Source organism: Acyrthosiphon pisum, chromosome A2 (genome assembly GCF_005508785.2).
Source record: "Acyrthosiphon pisum isolate AL4f chromosome A2, pea_aphid_22Mar2018_4r6ur, whole genome shotgun sequence".
Classification (NCBI taxonomy): Eukaryota; Metazoa; Arthropoda; class Insecta; order Hemiptera; family Aphididae; genus Acyrthosiphon; species Acyrthosiphon pisum.
Genome location: NC_042495.1, coordinates 92,506,222 through 92,528,042, shown reverse-complemented (window position 1 = coordinate 92,528,042; position 21,821 = coordinate 92,506,222). Strand labels below are relative to the sequence as shown.

The window sequence follows — 21,821 nt, the reverse complement described above, 5'->3', positions numbered from 1 at the left end:
AGAGGATTCTTTTTTTTATTTAGACACCGTAGAAATAGGGTTCGGGACTTCTTGTATTTGCATGTTTTTTTTATAGTGGTCGTAGATTATTTTAGGTAAGTTATAAATTTGTTTTATGAAATGAAGAAATTAAATACAAAAGTTTGTACTTGCATATTTTGTTATATTTTAGGAAAAATACATATTTGAGTAATTTTTAGCATATTTCATATTTTTTTTTTATGTAAGTAAAATTGTCAGGAAAAATCAAATTTGTATATTATTGAAAAATATTTATTTAAATAAATTATGTTCTGGTAGGTAGCATAGGTGCAAATAGGCAATACCTCTTGAGATTTGAGGAAGCTGATCCTTCAGGGATCATCCTTGAAGCCCTATTCAATAAGCCAAAAAAATTTTTAGAAAATGTTGAGGGGTTAAAATTATTGGTGGAGGCTTGCACCTAAACCACTCTCCTATTTGCGCTTATAGGTATGGTACGTAGGTACGTAAGATTTTATGAGTCTCTTTGTGTCAAAACTGTGGTAAAACTAATCAACATCTACATTCTAGATTGTACGAAGATACGTGTTCGTTTTTCAGGCTGTTCGCATTTCACATTATTTGCTATTTCTTAACCTAGTACATGTGCCAGTATTCTTAAGGATCAAGTTGATTTATTTCACTATAGTTTAAAAATGACCACAACATGCACTTATAATGTCTGTATTAATTAATAAATCAATAAATCTATATGTATTAGAATTAGTAAAATCAGAATAGAAATTATTTTTATTATATTAATTATGCACTTACTTATTTTTGAGTTTTTATTTCTAAAATTGTAATATGTTATATTATGTATTTATTGTATTATGTATTTTTCAAAAATAATACAAAATTTAGCTGCATATGTTTAAGCATATTTTGATAATTCTTAGTGCAACAAGTCCCGAATCCTAGTTATTATCATTGGTCTATACAACTTACTTGATTTTTATGAGGATTATTAAGCAAGATACATTCATTCATAAAGTAAGCTACCATTGCATTTCCACCAAGTGCGGTTACATGTGCACGTACTATTGCCATTACTTCGGCAACAAAACAATGAACAAAGCCACTTAGACCACCACTCTAAATTATAAATTTATTAATTATAAAAAATGCAATTACTTAATCATGTATCTTTTTACCTCTCTAATACATGTGCTTTCACGTATAAAAAAAAAATTTAAATTTCCTAAATATCGTTCAATCTTGGCACCAGGTATGTAAGTCATTGGTGTAATATCCACACCATATCTATCTTTTGGAGCAGCCTGTAATTATATCACACGTTACGTAAAATGTATAAAACTTATTTAAAAATAAATAAATTAGTGTATTGATACATTTTAGGAAATGTTAACTTACATGTGTCGACAGTCTATTCGGACGAGGTGCTCGTTCAAATTTTCTTACTTTTTTTTCCCCGTGACCTAATGAAATATCTTCTTCTAACTTAAAAATAAGTTCTTCTATACAAAACAAATTATAAAATAAAAATATAGCCTTAAAAAATTGAAAAATATTTATAATTAAGTAAATACATTGATTAAGTCAATAAAAAATAAGGATAACCAATAATAAATTGTATTATTTGATATGATTTTATTTACTTATTGTATGGTAATAATTTATTTATCGTAAGATAATGGTATAATAAATTGTAGACTTACCGGTTTTTTGCTCAAAATCTTTTAAAGGTAACTGTCTTCGTCTTAAAATTTGTTTGGCAGTTGTTTTGTCAGATTCGCCAAGACCTAATGCCATACCTAAAATGAAAATTCAACTAATATTTAATTAATTATATTATTGATGTTTGATTTGTCTGATAGTGTCCATTTTGCAATTATAGCCTCAATTTTTTTGATAATTAGCTAAAAGTACTTATTCAGCTACCAATTACAGAGGATTCCGCTTAATGTGGACACGTTGGGACCAAACTCATTTTCCCAGATTAAGCAGTTGCCAATATAAACCGAAATTAGTTAGTTAGTAATCAGTATATATAAGAATTGGGACTAGACCATTTTGCACGTATTCCACAGATGCCTATATTAACCGGTGCACACATTACGTGGAATCCACTGTATCTAATAATGACGTACATCATCAAAATGCCATCTTATTGATATAATGGTAGTTGATATACTTGTCAACTCATCTAATTATTATGTATCAAAACCCGGCCACAATGTGTTTGGTTGGGGGAAGGGAATAAACTCCCTGAAAAAAAATACCAGAACCACTACTAAGAGCTTAAATCCATAGTACAAACTATAAATTGACTAACACCAGGTAGCAACCTAAAATATTGATATTGCTAGATATTAGCAGGTGATCTACCACGTGGGGGGGGGGGGAATCTGCGAATTCAGGCCAAGTGATCTAAGTTTTAAAAGTATAAAAACACATTATATTTTTATTACAAGTACGTTATATCATACAAATATTTGTCAAATATAAAAATAAAAATAAAATTAGCCAAATATAATAATAATTTCAATTACAGTTAACATTTTTAGTATCATTTTAAATAAGTATTTTTTTTCATTTAAGGATTAACTGATCTCCACCATGCTTCAATCAGATGACGAGATAAAAGTTCCAATGTAGTGCCATACATTTTTTGAAGTATATTCACTTTAAGATGTGACCAAATGCATTCTATTACCTGGGTGTTGGCTCCTGTTAGCAGATCGACAACATTTTTAGAATGGTTTACAGTCAAGTGATTCAGTGGCGCCGAGTTCAGTAAAATAAGGTGGTTCAATTCTAACCAAAGCTCACCCAACCACCTACCCACCCACCCAATTCATCATTCAAAAACGGAAGAAAATATTTAAAACACCAAACCACATATAGCCAAGTGGTAAATCCAATTAGCAACTTGTGGTTAACCATATCTTTCGAATTATTTTACAAATAGCGAGGTACGCCTGGTGGTGGATTAAGCATTTTTTCACCATGGGGCATTTTTTTTTGGCGCCCTCCCCCCCACCACTTTGTATAAAATATTTCAACTGGATGTCTGGACGGACCGCCAATATTTTGACTGCAGTTGTGCCTATATGGATATCTTTTTTTAAAATGTTTTCAAAAAATGACTATCAGTAACTTATAATGAACGATAGAAACATACATTTATAAATTAATATATAGGTACACATAAATATTTTATCATAACCTTAAAGTATATGCATTTTTTTTCTGGCTTTTGTTGAAGCAAACTTCTCAATCACTTCATCAAACTCAATGGTTTTTACTAACTCAGCTTCAACATGTAATATGGCGTAATCATTTAGCAATTCTTCATTTGATTTAGATCTTAAATAGTTTTTAATGCGTTTCAATGCAGAAAATGACCTTTCAGCAGAACAGTTACTTGCTGAAATACTTAATAACATCCTGGTTGCAATTTCTATATGTGGAAAAACCTCTTGGACTTTATTTTCAATGATAAATTGTTGCATTTCATGTATAGTCATGGGTTCAGTTTTTGATTTTGATATTAAATAGCCTTTAAAATGGAAACATTTCATTTGCAAATGAATAGTATTAGTATTAATTATATAGGTAGGTCAGTTTTATACATTTTATGTAATAAATTAGCACAATTGGTCAGTTTCAACAATTTAGTTAAGTTAAACAAAAATCCAAAATTATTATTTATTTTATCGTATGCAATTTTTTCTCTAATTCGGATGTTAAGTGATCAACAATTTCAATATAAGTATTTAGTTCTAGAATTTTGAACTATTTCATTTATCCTTGTTTCATCATGAGCAAGTTTTCTTTTCTTTTTTCTTTTTTCTATTTTAATGATAATTCTTAACATTTGATAATAATAATGCTTTTTTTTTTATATTGTTCAAATATACTTGTACTTCTCAACTGTTTGACATACCTAATTGATCAGAGAACTAATACATTTGATACGGTTATTAAATCTATTGAAATGGACTGAAGTTTCTTGTTTGTAAGGTTAAATCGTTCAAGCACATCATCCCAGAATAAAACTAAAATCGCATTTTCCAATATATTTAAATGCAAAAAAATTCCGTTTGTTTCATTTTTGGTTATAGCTTTTCAGAAATTTTGTTTGAAAATAGAGTCAACCTATTGGTCTATTAAGCGCCTTTTTAGACTTGGCGCCCTGGGGCACCTGCTCCATATTGCCCCGTATGTAGACCCGCCACTGGGTACGCCAACGCCCGCGTCGATTTGCTCTTGAATTGAGGTACACTAAAACCGAGATACATCTGGTATAAAAAAAATATTAAAATTCAATATTTCATGTTAAAATAAAGTTTTTCCAAAATTAGTTTATATGTCCGTTAATGCATAATAATATGTAGTATTCGCAAACACATCCATGATCTGATTTGCATCAATATCAGACTCATTGGAAATAATCAACAATTGTTTTTAATGTTCATGAGAAATTGTTGTTCTCAATCGAAAATGTTTAATGGTTTTGTGCTAGATACTGCTGGATACTTGTAGATTATAAGCGATTTAAAGGACCGTGTATACTGTATAACGCAGGGAAAATGCTCTGTAAACAAGAATTTTGGGTTTTGAGATAATTTTAGATTCAATCAATTTTAAATAATCACATAAAATTATTACACTGTAATAGAAATTTGTTAGAGGTATACAACCACACAGGTATATTCATATGCGCAATTCACTCAGATAGGGGAGGGGGGGATTTAGGGGATACCCCCTCCCAAAAAAAAGTCCATATCACTCCCAAACATTTCCTATATTTTGTTTTAAGCTTATTCAATATTATCAAAGTAAGGCTTTAGGCCCCCAAATCCCAAACGCTATTTGCGCTTATGGGCATATTAGTAACCTGGTTATTGAGTAGGTACCTACTACAATATCTACTGTAATAATGCATTACCTAAGTAATACATAACTGGTACTTGTGTAAGTACCTAGTACCTACTTACTTAAGTAATAGTATTAATTATCCTGGATAATTTTTTACCCATCCACCCGGTCCCCACCCACCCACCATTTTAGGTGGTTCATTTGAACCACCTTAAGTGCGTACTCGGCGACACTGAAGTGATTATAATCTGTATTTTGTAAAATTGTATATGGTTTCCATTCATCTGACATAATTGTTATTCCTGGAAGTATTTCTTTTTCAATTATTAGAAAAAGTGTAGCTCTATCTCAACATTCAACAACAAGAAAACCATCATGCCGCGTTTCACCAACACACATTGCGGCATAAATTGTACCAGTCTACCACTGATTAATTAGAACGACCAGTAAGCCAACAAACGTTTACAATGCTCATGTCTTCCAACCAGTAAAAAACTAACTCTAAAATTTGTCCCAGCGACAATTTAGAATTACATTTATTATTCGAATTAAGTAAAAAATGTATTGTCTTGATGCAGAGACTGGAATGTTTGGCATCCTTTTTTATCGCATCTTAAACTTTGGTACTCACATAGTTCACCAGAAGCCAGTCGTTTTTTTCTGATCACAATATTTGTTTCTGAATCATATTTTTTACGATTTTGCGTTTCACTGTTATTTGGAAGTAAATTGTAAAGTTGTAAAAAATGTACAGTAGATTTTTCACCAACAATTATTTTATAAAATTCAGACGCAAGCATTATAGACAAACACCGACCAACGAACAATTTGAAACTAACCTATCCAGCAACATTGCTAATGACTCATTGTCATATTGTAAATGTCATTAATCGTTATCGCAATACTGTCCCACTACAGTCTGTGAAAATGTGCCTATAATAATAGTATAATATAATATAATAATAGGTAATAATAATTGTAGATCACCAACTACACCTTGTAAAATACGGTAGAACACCTGATACACCTAAAAAGAGGTAGTAAATCACCTGCTACACGAATGCCTTGCTGGCTAATGAGAAAATAAAGATAACTAACCAACAATTGATATTTGCAATTCATCTGGTTCTGGAATATCAATCTTAAATGATAGTTTTCCCAGTCCACATGGTGTCATCCTCCTAAGTTTGAAAAATAATCCCTAAAAATTTTAAATGTATATTATGCAGATATTTTTCTGTTGGTTTTTATAGCAAATATGGGTTACTTGAAGCATTCGTTGAAGTTGTTTGTCAAAGTTTCCATTGGTGTAATGTGCTTTAGATCGCCAAACTTGAGTAAACATTTGCAAATTACACACTGGTTCCATAGGGAAAACTTCTGAACCAGTTCCGGGAAGAACATCGGTATTGGATAGTAAAAATGAACCTGGAGGAGTAGGCTCTAACAATTGAGATACTACATCTAAATCCTCTGCGTCATCCATCTAAAAACAAAAATGAGTTGAATTATTATTTGTTAACTTCAAAAAATATGCTCAAGATAATTTATACTTCTAAAATACACGTGTCTCTATTTCCATAACTTAAGTTTATATCAGGTAAAGTAGTTTTTCCGGTACTGTTAAAAGACATATTTTCAGATTCATCTTCCTATGAATAAAGTAATAATAATTACATGTTGTTATATCATAGTAGTTATATACCAATATTATTACTTTTTGAATAAGATGATAGTGTTGTCTATTATTAACCACAGCCTCGTTAAGTAACTTTTGAGCACGTAATACTTGTTGTTGATCTGGGTGAGCCCAAGATTTACCAGCTTTTACTAATGGTAGTGGTGGTTCAGGCAAACAAGTAATGTACATAGCAGTACCAGTAGCATGCAAAGACACCACTCGTTCACCAAGACAAACTTGAATCTAAACAAATGAAGAATTATCAACCTACCAAAATTATTGCAACTTATTTACTTTAAGTCCAAAAATGGCATTCATTCCTTTCACTCGTAATTTATTCAATAACTGACTATGCAGTTCATATTCAAGAAATGGTAATCCATCTGATATTTCTTTAGCGTTCATCTCTCCTTTAAGTTCACGTTTATTACGGCAAACAAATGTTTGTAATAGAGTTCCAGTACCACGAATAGTAAGTCTTTCCATAGGTTCCAATGACGATAAAAGTATATGTGGTACTTTATATCGCCTAGATGTACACAAAATTATAATATTGAATTAATAAGACTCAAAACAAATCTTAAGTTAAGTTTCTTACTTGCATGTAGAACAATACTTCATATTCATAGAAAATGGTACACTATGCTCATTATATGGTATGTGACAAATAGAACATGGTAAAGAATCCAATTTTTCATGACTAGTACTTGAAGAGTGTTTATGAGTTCTACTGTTACATGACTAAAAATAAATTTTGAAGTTTAATGATTCTAATAAAATAATAAAATATTGTTTATAATATGAAAACATAAAATTTTTAAGAGCACTAAAAACTAAAAATAAACAAGAAAAAATATTGTCCAATGGTGATCACTGATTACATAAGTAATACAATGATTGTTACCTTATTTTTTCAACAAAAATATAATATACAACATACATGTATATTGTATAATGTACACAAAACCAGATGTAAAAAATGAAATAAGCTAAAATAGACAAAAATAAACTAAATATAATATTACAATTTCTCATGTTTATTTTGCACAATATGAATCAATTTGAAAATCTTTGGTTATAGAATATAGGCTACTAGAAAAAACATGAAACTAACAGCATCTAATAACTAAAAAAAATATCTCAAGCGTAACTTATTAAAAATAAATAAAACAAATGTATTCAAACAATCTTTAAAAATATTTGTTGCTTACTTTTTTTATTATTTTACCATCATTAGTTTTAATTTAGTAGTTATCTTTTAGAAGTAATTTTCTATTAACTCACATATGTACTTGAGATTGAAGGTTCTGGTATATCTGCAAGAGGTGCACTGGGATAAATTCCAGAAAAATATCCACCTGGATTTACTGATGGCATAAGGTTTACAACTGCAGCTGTTCCCATTGCACTCAACACACAGACATCATCACTGTACAAAAATTATAACAATATGTTGTTTTAATAAAATAAATTATAACATTTTGATTGCTTCTTCATTGGAATATGTAGAATTTAAACTTAAAATAGTAGGTACCAAATATTTAATATTTATGTATTATTTATAAATATTGATTAATAGCAGTCCCGTCATTAGATATTTCCTCCCCCCCCCCTAAAACAAACATTTTAATGCCACTCTTCTTCACCGTTTTAATTTCTTTTAAACTGAATGCTGCCCTAAAGCAACACATGACTTACTTTTGCTCTAGTGATGGGCCTGATTAATAGTATATACAATAACTAAGTGGAGACCTAGTGTGGCGCGGTAGTTAGCCGCAGTCAAGCATCATCCAATGTCACTAGCTCCTGGATGGGTGACCATCTAGGCTTTTAGTGACAAATTCTCGCCTTACATGCTCACGTGTTTCTTAACCAACTGCAACCCCCTTACAAAAGCCTAATGGCCATAGTTGTCAATGCTTAATATTAATAAAAATAAAAATAAAAAAATAACTAAGTTATACACCTAACATATAAAAATTACTATTCAGTTACCGTTGAAAATAGGACCACTAACCACACTGACACTAAGTACTTCAATAGTTTCTACTAAATATTTAATATTGTTACTAGGATTTTTAACCTCAATTAAATATACTTAATGCTATTGCTATATTAAATATACTTTCTTTTTACTCAATTTTTGTTTAGACTATCTGTTACAATAGTACTTGAATATTAAACTTCATTAATGAAAAAATTAAATAATTATGTTACAAGCCAAATGAAAATATATCAATTACTTAATTGCATATTAATAATCTTATATAGTATATACCATATTGAAGTATGTTCAGAATAACCCAAAATTACATTACAAGACAATGCTCTTGCGTGTGATCTCATTTCAAGTCTTAATTCACTCCACCAGGAGTCTCTACTTTCTGGTTCTTCCATGTTGGACATGCGTTCAAGCAGTTTAACTGACTTTGCATTTACCATACCACCTAAATATTTTTTTTATTAAATTACTTTATAGTTTAAAAAAATGATTATTTAGTAATTTAATTTAAAACTATTCACTAACCTAAATGAACAACAAAACCGGGAGGATATTTGGTCATTGTAAGAAATGGATATTCCATGGCATCCAATGTGTCTTTACTTAAAATTGAGCGATGAAACATTGTGTGTCCGTGTGATCGATGTGAACTAACTGTTGAACTTCCACTTCCCGTTAAACTATTACCTTAAAATGTATTCATTTATTTTTAATATAAGTTATAAACAATTGATATATATTATAACATTGTAAATAATTTTATTATGCGTGCTTGTCTTTTACTAAATATAATCATTCGACATTCATGTATACAATATTTACTAAATTGTTTATAACTATACTTATTAAAATTGTTCTGGTTATACTGTATTAGTGAAATATGTGATTATCATATTTTAATACTTTATATTGTAATAAATATAAAAATCATTTAGAATATATTTTTTCAACCTTATTTTGTAAATGAAATTATAATATAAAATGATTTTATTATATATTTATAGTTCAGAATGATGCATGGATATGTACTATTGATTTTCTCATGTATTTGTATTTATGTTTATAAGTATGGACATATTTCTTTGGTAAAAAGAGCCTTCAATAGTTAAATAATTAATGTGTAACTGTGGAGGATTATGCAATAAATTGTATCAATATCATATTTTATTCTATACATTTGTGTAGTCTGGGACATATTTAAGGGGGTCCGTGTCCCACCCATTCACCGTATTTTATACTTTTTTATTAGATTATTTTGAGATGTAAAATATGAGATAACTTATAACCATGTATAATTTGAATTTTTTATTTATGCCGCCTCCCCTTTATAATACGCCCTTAGTGTAGTGTAGAATACAAATTATTCACCCTCCACCACCATGCACTACACAAAATCCTAACTACCATACTCATGTTGTATATTTATTAGTTGATTATTAACCAAACCTATGTGAAGTGTAAATGTATAATAAGTGATGTATGAAAGTAAGAATTAATAGTAAGAAATAATCAGAATGTATAATTCACCAAGATATAGTACAATACAACAGACTACAGACTACGTAGAATGTATATTGGGATACAGTATACTAATTTTTTTTTTATGAATCTTTTTTTACAGACCCAACAATAATCTTAGGATAAAAATTATTTAAAAAAGTGTATACTGTATAAAATAATTAACCGAGGCGTATTTAGAGAGGCAGCAATTATTTATATAGTTTATACCTTACATAAAAATGGTTATTATTTATTAGCCATGATAACAAAATTTAAAGGTTAACAAATAATTAAAAATTAAAATATATTAAACTTAGATGAAGAACCTACTGAATGGCATAGAGAAAAAGTTAAGAGATCGTAATATTGAACATTTTGGACAGAAAGAATTTCTAATACCACCGATGAATAGTGCATAATGAAGAAAATGTACACACAACATATTATTGTTCTTACCTGAATACAAAAAATGTTCTCGTGACTGAAAAAAATTATTTTATATATTTATTAAGTTTTAATTTTAATAGTTAGTAAGTGCCTATTATATTTAAATAATAAAAATATAAGAATTTGTGAAATAAATTTGTCATGAATCATGAGTTAAGATGTATAAAATATAAATAATTGTGAACTTCATTTCATACAAAGTATAGTTATCATGCATCATGCATCATCTTCATCTTGAAACAGTTTAAATAATTTTATTATGATTAAATAAAAGTGTATTTATGACAAACAAATAGCATAGGTATTGTAATAGATAAAAAAATATATTAATAAAACATTTTTTTTTTTTTTTAATAGATAAAATATAAATCATACAAATAAATATAAATCTAGTTAAAGACTTTACATTTTAAAAACAATGACATAAAAAAAATTCAAAAAATTATGAGTTTTTGTAAGACTGTAATAATTATCATAGAAAACAATTAATACAAATAATATATCTATACAATATACATAAACACCCATATATATATATTGGAAAACCAAACAATGACCCTAGATATATATTACCTTTTGGTGCATTATTGATTTCTGAGTCTGATGACCTTCGATGCATTGGAAGGTGTGTAACTTTGCTAGGTGATTCGGCTGTTTCGACGTTCCTGTCATCACAGTTAAAAGCATGCGAAGAACACTCGGATGCAGTTATATTATCAGAGAAAACAGGACAAACATTTTCTTCGAGTTTTATTAAACTGGGTTCATTGTTAATTATACATTCTACATCAGAATTAGAAACCATTGGCAAAGGTGGCGTGTTGTGTAAAATTGTACTCTGTGAATTACTAAAACTACTAGAGTTATAAGGTGACACGCTTCTGGATGCACATACATCTGTTAAACAACTACTAAGAAAACTAGGTTTAATGTTGCTTAGATAAATAATTTTAGAAATCGGAGGCGTATTGGGTCTGTCTGTAGATACTATTCTTGACAATGGAGGAGTGTTTGGCTCCTGAAATAAAGATTCTGAATTTGTGCTCACAATATCAACTGAATCTGAATCAATGGAGTCTGAAGAGTCTGAGTAATAAGTAGGATTATCTGATATACAAGGAGATGACTCTCGTACATTAAGTTTTGAGACTTCAAACCCAATAGCCATTTCTGACTCTGCTGTTGAATCAGAAATTGAATTTAATGAACTAGAGGAAGGTAAAATTAAATCAGGTGCAGCTTTTTCTCCTTGATCATTAGGATGAAACAAATATTCTAAAGATAATTTAGAATGATTTGTATCAACACTAGGTTGTCTGGTTAATGGACTTCGTGAATTGTAGGGTTGTGTTTCTTCAGACTCGGAAGGTAAGTCAAAAGATGAATTAAAATCCAAAGTAGCTTGTGCTAAAAATGCTAAAGCTGAATTACAAGTATTATAATGTCTATCGTGATCTGATGATGAACTAGCAGATTCTACTGAAGTAGAGTACATTTGTTTTTTTTTGTTTTTTTGTTGAGAATTTTGAAAAGTAATAGCTTTAAAAAATCTATTTTGTCTTTTAAATTTTGATGTACGCATGTCTTCTTGATTAAATAAGCTTTTCATACTAGACAGTTCAGCAAAATCTACAGTGTTTGATTTTAGAATATGGGGAGACATTTTACGAAAAGAATAGGATTTTTTATTTTTGTTAATAAATGAACTAGTATGGTTAATATTATCAGTTTGTACAAATGAGTTATGAAAATCCAAACTTCAAACAAATAAAAACAAAAATGAGAATAATTAATATTGTTTTGAAAATTGTACTTACAATAACCTAATACTTATTTAGTAGTAGACTGTATTTTTTTCTGCTACATACATTTATTTGAAAATTTTAAATATTTTAAGATTACATATTTAGCTAGATGGTGATATTGTTGACGATTCATTGACAATCAATAACATGTCAGTACAGTGGCGTGTATCATACAAAAAATTGGTGTTGCGAAAATAATTTTAGGAAACCTACCCCTCATAATACTGTTAAACCGACCTATAGATTGACCTATTTTTTCATCTAACATTACCCACCCTTACTTAAGATGTTGCCTGAGCAACACTTGGACCCTATGTTACACGCCACTGTGTCAGTATCAATGTATACAATATTATACAATATACATAGATACATATTTTCTTTGAAAATATAATTGCAAATAAGAAAGGCAATCATTACATTTAATTTTGCATACGCTTAAATTTGTTTATCAAAATAAATTATACATTAATATATGATATTTACAATTTCAACTTTACATTTTTCAACTTTTGTAAAAATGTAATTTATTGTTTTATTTATTAAGAAAAAATTTAAATCATAATAGTATTAAAAATTAGAAGGTAAATAAGATTTGTATGCTTATCATTTTTTTTTAATCATATAATATCATAAATAAAATAATAAACACGACTAAATAAGTAATATAGGAAGAAAATATTTAAGTTTTTAAATAACAATTTAAAAATAATGTACTTACTCGTCAATTGTTGGCTGTAAATTTAAATTTACTGATGGTAATGTCAAATGTCGCACTAATGTAACTGCAGTTCCAATACCACGGACAACAATCCCAGATTCTCCTTCCAAATCAAAATACTGATTATAGCTAAAAAAGAAAATATAGATATTACCTGAATGATTTTTTAATATATTATTTTTACATATTTTTTACACAATTAACATGTATTAATATACAGTTTATAACTTCATTTTGATAAAAAGGAATAATGATATCTTTCTTACGGATAGTAGGTATTAATTTTTATATTTAACTTGCTAAGTTACCCGGTGTTGCCCCGAAAAAAATTCTGATTGTTCAATACTTTTTGGTGTAACACATTGTGGAAGTAATGTCTGTTTATGTGTAAATGATATTAGGTTTTAATGTATAGCCATCCCTACAGAATTCGGTGAGATTCGCAGCAGTTTATTATCAGGTGTGCAATAGGTTACATAAGGCGTGTAATATGTAGGCAGTAGATTGCGTACCCCGTGTAGTTTGTACGTAAGAACTCTAAAGTATCAAAGTTATACCAAGTTTGTCATTTTTACTTAATTCAACCTACAGCGGATTAATAGAAAATCCAAACCTAATCGTACTAAAATTCAATGAATAATAAAAAAAAAGGAAAAAATTGATCCACAGAAACCGTGGTTTGAACTTGAGACATTCTGTACTAAAATACATAGAAGTGCCACTTTGTCAACAAGTGTATCGCTTTAATAATAATTATTTTTAGTATAACATTTAAAACCAATAGCAACTATTTACAAACAAACATTTCCATCATAAATCTCAAAATCCCTGTATGAGCACTTTCCCGGATTGGACCTCTAATTCACCCTTTTAAAATTAGCCTATCTTCTTCTTAGAGATCTAATGAATGGTTTAGGAATGCACAAAGGACACACATACAGACAGACAACAAACATTCATTATTATATAAAGAGATTACCTATAACATTTAAAAAATAGTACATTATCTTTGTACAGTAAATTGTAAGACTCCATTATTTTGGTTACCTAATGGAGATTGTTGCATTTCGTGCAAATTAAATAATTCATAAAGCGCCAATAGAACCACTCTTATGATTCAGTCTTAGTATTAAAAACTGATAACTAATAGTTAATTAAGCATAACGTTTGGAATCCTAAATATTAAATTACCTGAATGTTGAGATATCCAACCCCAATATTATATTTAATGAGTCTGATACATTTAATTTTAGAGTAGGTATTCATTGCAACTTTCAACATAATGCAAAATAGAATAACTAACCCAATTACAGCATTTGCTCCAAGCTCCAAAACCTTTAAGCCTATACGTCTCTGTACTTCATTAGAAAGCTTTAGAAATATAGTTTGTCGTGCTTCATTAGTAGCACGAGGTGTACGAATTTTATCTAGCCACTGATATTCAGGATCATCTTCAACTACTAATTCTTCAACAAAGCCATGCACCCATTCTGTATGTGCTGTTATTCCCGCTCCAGCTGTTAAATAAAAAATCAATTTAAAATCAATTTTATAAATATATTATTCTCAAATATATACTAACAGTAAAAAAATTGAATTCCACATGAAGATTGACGAAATCTATTAAAGTCTGAAAATAGTTCTACTTTTATAATGATATGTACTTCACCTCGGATACCATGCATTGTATCAAAAACCGGAAACCATCCAGATACCACAGATCCCCCTAAAACAATGCAGTATGTTTAAGAAAAATAGCTTATGCGCTAAAGGTATCAGGAGGTATGTATAATTTGTACCTGTTGTCTGACTCTGGTTTGAAATCAAAGTATCTGCTAAAATTTGTTGACCTGATAATTGAACAACTGTTGGCTGTGGTAAAAGTAATGGATTTAAATTAAAGTATACTTTTCCAATTGCATCATTAGCTGAATATGTATCATGATCCATTATTCTAATTTGAAGAGGCTCATCTTGAAGTTCTATATCATCTAACTGATATCATAAACAGATTCGTATTAAAAAACTTTTTAAACCAAGAATTTATAATTATATTATATTATATATAATACTCACTTCAAATTTATACCACTCAGAATTCCATTGAGGGTTTAATGACTTCCTACAAACATCAGTCTTATATGTTGTGCTTCCAAGCTTGACTTCAACGTAAGCATCAGTAGTATCACTTGATCGGTCCATGACTGGCAAATTTCGGCCAGCCACTACACGCACCTTTACTTTTCCTGGCATCTTCTTAATACTAGTTATAAGTTACAGCATACCACTATTGAACAATGGTGTAATATACAAAAATGTTTTATTAACTAAATGAAACATTAGTAAATAGTATATAATTACTTATTACAAAAAAATATTCAAAAATATTAAATAAAAAAAAATATTATTTAAATTAGATGTTTTAATGGAGAATCAACTGTTAAGACTTAAGAGTGATTTTAGTGATAAAATTGTATGAATCATTGGCACCAATCTTTTTAGATCACAAGGATAAAAAAAAAACAATTTTCACCTGACCACACTAAAAAATGCTTAGCTACTTTATAAAATTAGGACATGAATACATTCTTATATATTTAGGATTATAGTGTCCTACCAAAGCCACTGGGATATTTATGATACCTCTTTAACATGTATGTTCGGCACTACTGTTAAGTATTACAAAGACAATAATAGTAGATTTCAGAAGAGATATAAAAAAAAACCTATAATGGAAATGGATAACGTGTAGAGATTTGAGTAGTATGAAACAGAATGCTAAATGGATTTGTTATCATAGTTGAATTAATTGTGACTGCAGGCATTAGATTCTATATATAAAATTGGTATGTTGTTTAAATTGAATCATTAAACATACACAAAAATCATTTAAAGACTCCCAGTCAGTAGCTTTATAAAGTAACCTGGGACTCTTTTATTATTGTTTGTGAAAACCTAACTATTTACAATGATCAGAAAATATTACTCCTAAAAGCTAATAGCAGTGGATTATTATAAAAAAAATAATAAGGTGTAAATCGAATAATTATTACCTCCTCTAGGATATTAATGACACGCTTTACAATGGAGGTCAACTCTGGATGTAAATTAACAGTTGAAATTAACATATAAGTAAATTAGATTAATACCTTATACACCAAAAGTATCAACATTTAAAATAACTCATGAATCGAACATTAATAATTAATCAATTAATTATTGAACATTTTGAACCGGTTTAAACCACGGACAATAATGATATCCACAGAATAATTTATTTTGTGATACTAAAAGATAACAGATAACAGAATAAACAGCTGTTACTTAACATCACGAACATAAGATATACAGTTTTTAAGTTAGGAGCATTTTTAATTTACGCATAAGGGCACTATAGATACAGGTATGCTACGCCGCCATTTTGCGACTAATAATGTTATGTGAATTTGAATTTCTCCCCCTTTATTTTATCATTTTATCATTGATAAATGAGTCGCAAAATGGTGGCATAGCATACCCATTCTATGTAGAGCCTTAGCATAACTTGCTAAAAAATTGAACTATCGTAAAAAACCGTTTTACGAACACAGATAATGTTCTTACCATAAAGTTTCATAATAGGTCGATTCAGTTTAAGTCTTAAACTAACGGAGCTAAAGGCCTAAAGCCTAAAGTGCTAAACGTTGTCTGCTGAGCGTAATTTTGCCATGTTACGCACTAATAAATTGTAGGATGGAGACCATTTCTAAGAAGATAACATTATACAATATATTAGACAACAAATCTAATATCCGTGTGGCGTCCTCTTAAAAAGAAAACTCGGCGAGTCGCGGGAGCACTAATGCATGATATTGTGTTTTAATAAAAACACGGTATAATAATTTATAATATTATAATATTATCGCGGTTGTTCTAATTTTTGAACAAATAAATAATAATTTTGAACATGAACATTCGTGAAAATTGTCGAAAAACTGTTGGGTGCACTTTTAATTTTATGATAAACAAATATAATAATAATACAATGAAGTCTCTAAATACCGGACAATCAAGGTCTCTGAAATTTTGTCTGCTATTCGGAGGGTTCAGTTATTGTAGAAAGTTTGTAGTTTTTTCTCAAAAAAAAAAAAAAACGTCTGTTATTTGGAGGTGTCCGTTGAGAAAGGATTCACTGTAATAATAATATTTAACAATAATAATAATATCGATAATACACGATCGACGCTTAAACGTTTAAACAGCACGCCAATATTGAATATCCTCTCGGTTTACCATTGTTTATAAACACTGCAGCAGTGTTGTATTATACCTACACAGAATTTTAGGATCGTATGTAAAAGAATAACACATGAATCTGTTGACCTAATGCATGATATTTTTGGGGGGGATTTGTATTTATAACACGTATCTTATTATCTTAAGCAGCCTTTATGATGTATTTGGATACGTCCATAATATTATAATATGTAATACGACAAATAATTCTGCAGAAAATTGTTTGCACTGAGTCGGGTTCAAACTGGTGACTGCGCGCGTCGTAGCCAACTGTGTGACCTTTGCACCACATTGCCAGCGACTAGTTTAGGCTACACTTACCGAAAAGCACCGCCGCCACCGTCTCAATTTATCTGGCAATTATTTCTGTAATTTTTACTACCTAATACCTATACGACTATACGTACTTATATTAATTGACGTCAGTCGTCAAATAAATGTATTGCATTTTAAACAAGTTAATATGATAAAAATTCAATTTTCAAAGTTCGAAATGATAACATTTTCAAAGCGTTCTGTCCAAAAAAAAAAAACACCAACTTAGCTATAATATTTGTAGAATAAAATGCTGACTAATCCAAATTTATATTTATATTTCAATTTTTATTGACACATTTGCTAATTTAAGACGCAGGAAGGTTAATTTATAATATATTAGATTCTGAGCGGAGCGAAAAAATTTATTGAATTTACAATGATGTGCGTTTTTTTTCTGTTTTTTTAAGGCACATTTTGGGTAGTAAATAAGTGCTCCGATTTTCGAGATCAGCATCCTTACTGATAGAGAAGTGAAATTAGTGTAACGGAGCCGCCGTGGGCGAATCTCCGCTACGTTAAAGAAACTATACACTCGGGTGATTTCGAGTAATCAACGTGTCTTTATTTTTTATATATAATGTTATATAAGATAGGGGATGATGGTTCACGTTCGCGTGACCGTATGGTATGGTTCATGGAGTCGAGACCACCTTGACAAAGAGGGGAATGAGTTATTTACAGTTGAGGAAGATCCGGGTGTATACGTCCTGCCCACTCAAATAAGTGGTGTTGGTTCGTATTTCCGGACGGGTAGCATGGCCTATGCAGGCGCGCTTGGGGGAATTTGTGCGTGTGTTCTACGAGTTCTGAACACGGGTTCGTTGACAATCTGGTCCGACAGTGGTCTTTGGAATCCCGTGAACTTGGATAGCTCGTCGTGGCTGGCTCCACCGTGTGATCGGCGACTCTTCGTAGTCCTCGGCCCCCGTACTGAATGCGAGCAGTGGCGTAGGACGATTAGGCGTTCGTATTGTCGTCTCTGGTCGTCGTATCTAGTCCTCGGGTGGCGTCTTGGGTCTCGCTGATTTCGTCGGTCGGCTCCTTTTTTAGATTAGTTGCTCCGGCGTGGCAGTGGGTGTTCTTCTCCGTATTCCAGTGACAGCAGTTATGCATTTTGTATGGGCTTGATGTCTTGAAGGTTGGAGAATTACTGGTGACGATCTTGGACTTGCCTTTGGGTGGGCGGCCTGAGGCCTATTTAGAGTTTCAGACTAGTTGTCTATGCCTCTATATGTGGTTTGTTTGGTTTTTTTTTTTAGTGATTGCGCTGTTTCCTCCTGATTTTATTTCAAGTAATGCTTCGATGGTAGTTTTAGGGTTTGGAAGTGAGGACATTTTGAATTGTTTGCTCGGTAGAGGAATGCCTTGGCTGCGAGTTTGCTTGTGTCTTGAATTTTTGTCATGTTCGTGGAGTTGAGGATAGCTGAGTTACGAGTGAGATAGTGTGCACCGGTGACTGTCCTCATTGCGATGTTTTGGACAGCTTCGGTTTTTGTTCAATTCGTGTTGCTTAATAATGATCCCCATGCCGTTGCCGCATAGGTTAGTATTGGTCGTATGTATATTTTAAAAATTGTTGGTCTGTTATTCGCTGGTATTGGACTATTTCGGTTTAGAACTGGGTAGAGAGCTGCCCTGGCCCCTTTTGCTTTTTTAACTATGTTTTGAGCGTGGATATTGAAGTTCAGGTTTTTGTCAATTGTGACGCCTAGGTACTTTGCTTCCTTTAACCAATCGATAGGGGAACCCGAGATTATTAGTTTTTTCGGAGATTTTTTCTTATTTGGACCGTAGAGTACCACTACGGTTTTTGAGACGTTTAGTTTTATTCTCCATTTATTAAGCCACAGTGTTGTTTGGTCCAACTGTTTTTGGAGGTGAGTGGTTGCGTAATTTGCGTTTTTGTTCCTTGAGTAGAGTAGGGTGTCATCAGCAAACAGTGCTACCTTTGTTTGGTGTCCTGTGGGGATGTCATTTATGTATGCTACATGCAGCAGTGGGGAGAGGCATGACCCTTGTGGGACTGCAGCTTGGATAGGTTTGGGGGTTGAAAGCTGGTCACCAACTTTGACACGAAACGATCTTCTGGTTAGGAATGATTTAATTAGCTGGATAAGGCAGGTAGGTGTTTTTATTTGAAGGAGTTTGTGGAGGAGACCTTTATGCCAGACACGATCAAATGCTTTCTCTACGTCTAGGAAGACAGTTGCTGTTCTTCCGCCTATATTGAAATTGTCCAGAAAGTCGTTGATGACTGTAGTGAGTTGCGTCGTTGTGGAGTGGCTTCCTCTAAAGGTCGAGGTTTTTAAGTTTTTCAAGTATGATTTTTTCAAATACTTTGGACATGGTGGTGAGAAGTGAAATTGGACGGTGGTTTACTGGTTCCTAATGGTCTTTCCTTGGTTTGGGGATCATGATGATGGTTGCTGTTTTCCGTTTTTCCGGGAAGTATGTGAGTCTAAAACACGCAGTGAATATTTGTGTTAATGTTATGATGGCAGACGTTGGTAGGTGTTTGAGCGCCGTGTTTGTTACATCATCGCAACCCGGTGCTTTACCAGGGGGAAGTTTTGATATTATTTTCCCTACCATTTTCGGTGAAGTGAATTCTGAGGATGGTGTGGAGTGGCCATCAATTTCAACGATAGATTGGTCTATTTCTGGTAGCTCAGGGCCAGGGTTGTTTGTAAACTGATCTTCCATAGTTTCCGCAAAGAGTTCGGCTTTTGCTTTTTCGTCGTAGATTTTGTTTCCTTCAGGAGCCCTTAACGGTGCCAATGCTGGTGTTTTATGGAGGAGGCGTCTGTTTAGTTTGTAGATAGATTTGTCTTTGAAGTTTAGTTTGGCCGTGAAATAGTCCCATTCTTTTTTCCAGTGGTCTTGGAGTAGGTTTCTTACGTACAAAATCTGTGCGTCGTACATTCGTTTGATTTGAGGATCGCGTCTCGTTTGCCATTCTTTTCGTAGGTGCCTTTTAGTTCTAATTTCCAATAATATTTCATCGGGGAGGGTAGAGAAGGTCCGAGGGTGGGTTTGTGTAGTAGAGCAGTTTTTGATTGCTTGCTGTATGTTTGTTGTTAGTTTTTCAATTTCTCTATCGATGTCTGTTTTGTGCTGATATGGGGCATATCTAAAGTGAATTTTTTCCAATTTGTTTTTGTCCGGGATCTCGGTGGTGAATTTGTCACTGGCGAATCGCAGATCGATAGAATAATTGGATTATGATCCGATGAGAGGTCACTGATATTGTTGAGTGAGTATTTCTGTGGTTGCAGGTTATGTAGAAAAATATCTAAGACGTCTGGTTGATGGGCAGCGTTGAACGGATAATAGGTCGGAGAGTCCGGCGCTGTAACTGTGTACAAGTCGGTTGATTCCATTTGGAGGAGTAAAGTATTTCCGGCAGTGTTTGCCCGTCGGCTGTTCCAAACGGTGTGTTTTGCATTTAGATCACCAGCAATTATGAAGGGTCCATTGTGGTTCGTTAGCGCGTTGAGATCTTGATGTTGTAGCTTGTCCCGGGGACTCTTATAAACTGCAGAAATTTGGACAATGTTCTTGTTTAGTTTTAATTGAATCGTTGTCGAGTCTATCGAAGTCTTGATGATTATGTGTTGGTGGACGATGTTCCGTCGTACTAGAATTGCGGTGCCACCTATTGTTGGTTTTCGTGGAGCAGGAGTACGGTCAGTACGATAAGTGTAGAAGTTTGGAAGTGAGAGTTGGTGCTTTACGTTTAGGCGAGTTTCACCCAGTAGAATTATGTCAATTTTATGATTTTTGATGAAGGTAGCGAGTTCAGGAAGTTTGGCTTCAATGCCGTTGCAATTCCACGAAAGAATGCGTAGGTTGATGTTGAGTACTGTTTTTAGGATGGCATCTTTTGCACTGAGTCAGTACAGTGTTGGATTGTTGAGAGTAAATCTCTTACAATGTTGAGAATTTTCGAAGCGTTTACGGTTGGTTCGTTTTTGAGATGATTCGTGACTTCTGAGTATGATCGTGTTTTTTCCGTGGATTTTTTCAGGAGAGGTTTGGTTGTAGTAGGTGTTTCTTGAGTGTATTTTTTCTGGTTGGGTTTGATTTCCGTAGGTATTTCTTGTGTGGTAGGCATATTTGGTTTTAGTGTTTGTTCTGTTTTGCTTAGCTCTGTGTAGAAGGGGCAGCCGCGGTAGTTTGCAGTGTGGTTGCCGATGCAGTTGCAAC

At 31.8% G+C, this 21,821-nt stretch overlaps 1 protein-coding gene across 4 annotated transcripts in view; it reads right to left on the bottom strand.

The window, feature by feature from the left end:
- The window catches only part of LOC100159747 (C2 domain-containing protein 5), a 16,799-nt gene extending 512 nt beyond the window's left edge, over positions 1 to 16,287 (bottom strand). Inside the window, exons 1-20 of one of the 4 annotated variants that reach the window (XM_001948454.5) lie at positions 16,076 to 16,284; positions 15,099 to 15,309; positions 14,822 to 15,017; positions 14,605 to 14,748; positions 14,326 to 14,539; positions 13,023 to 13,151; positions 11,070 to 12,253; positions 9,075 to 9,236; positions 8,826 to 8,994; positions 7,832 to 7,976; positions 7,146 to 7,288; positions 6,842 to 7,076; positions 6,584 to 6,790; positions 6,420 to 6,518; positions 6,134 to 6,352; positions 5,965 to 6,067; positions 1,701 to 1,796; positions 1,396 to 1,499; positions 1,176 to 1,301; positions 970 to 1,116 (exon numbers count right to left, since the gene is read on the bottom strand). In XM_001948454.5, coding sequence (XP_001948489.4) covers positions 970 to 1,116; positions 1,176 to 1,301; positions 1,396 to 1,499; positions 1,701 to 1,796; positions 5,965 to 6,067; positions 6,134 to 6,352; positions 6,420 to 6,518; positions 6,584 to 6,790; positions 6,842 to 7,076; positions 7,146 to 7,288; positions 7,832 to 7,976; positions 8,826 to 8,994; positions 9,075 to 9,236; positions 11,070 to 12,253; positions 13,023 to 13,151; positions 14,326 to 14,539; positions 14,605 to 14,748; positions 14,822 to 15,017; positions 15,099 to 15,275 — 3,999 coding nt within the window. In that variant the 5' untranslated portion in view covers positions 15,276 to 15,309; positions 16,076 to 16,284. Of the gene's footprint in view, positions 1 to 969; positions 1,117 to 1,175; positions 1,302 to 1,395; positions 1,500 to 1,700; positions 1,797 to 4,342; positions 4,583 to 5,964; positions 6,068 to 6,133; positions 6,353 to 6,419; positions 6,519 to 6,583; positions 6,791 to 6,841; positions 7,077 to 7,145; positions 7,289 to 7,831; positions 7,977 to 8,825; positions 8,995 to 9,074; positions 9,237 to 11,069; positions 12,254 to 13,022; positions 13,152 to 14,325; positions 14,540 to 14,604; positions 14,749 to 14,821; positions 15,018 to 15,098; positions 15,310 to 16,075 lie in introns of those variants that run through there. The other 3 variants (XM_029490932.1, XM_008189913.3, XM_008189911.3) reach the window with 3 other exon arrangements.
- Positions 16,288 to 21,821: the final 5,534 nt, after the last annotated feature.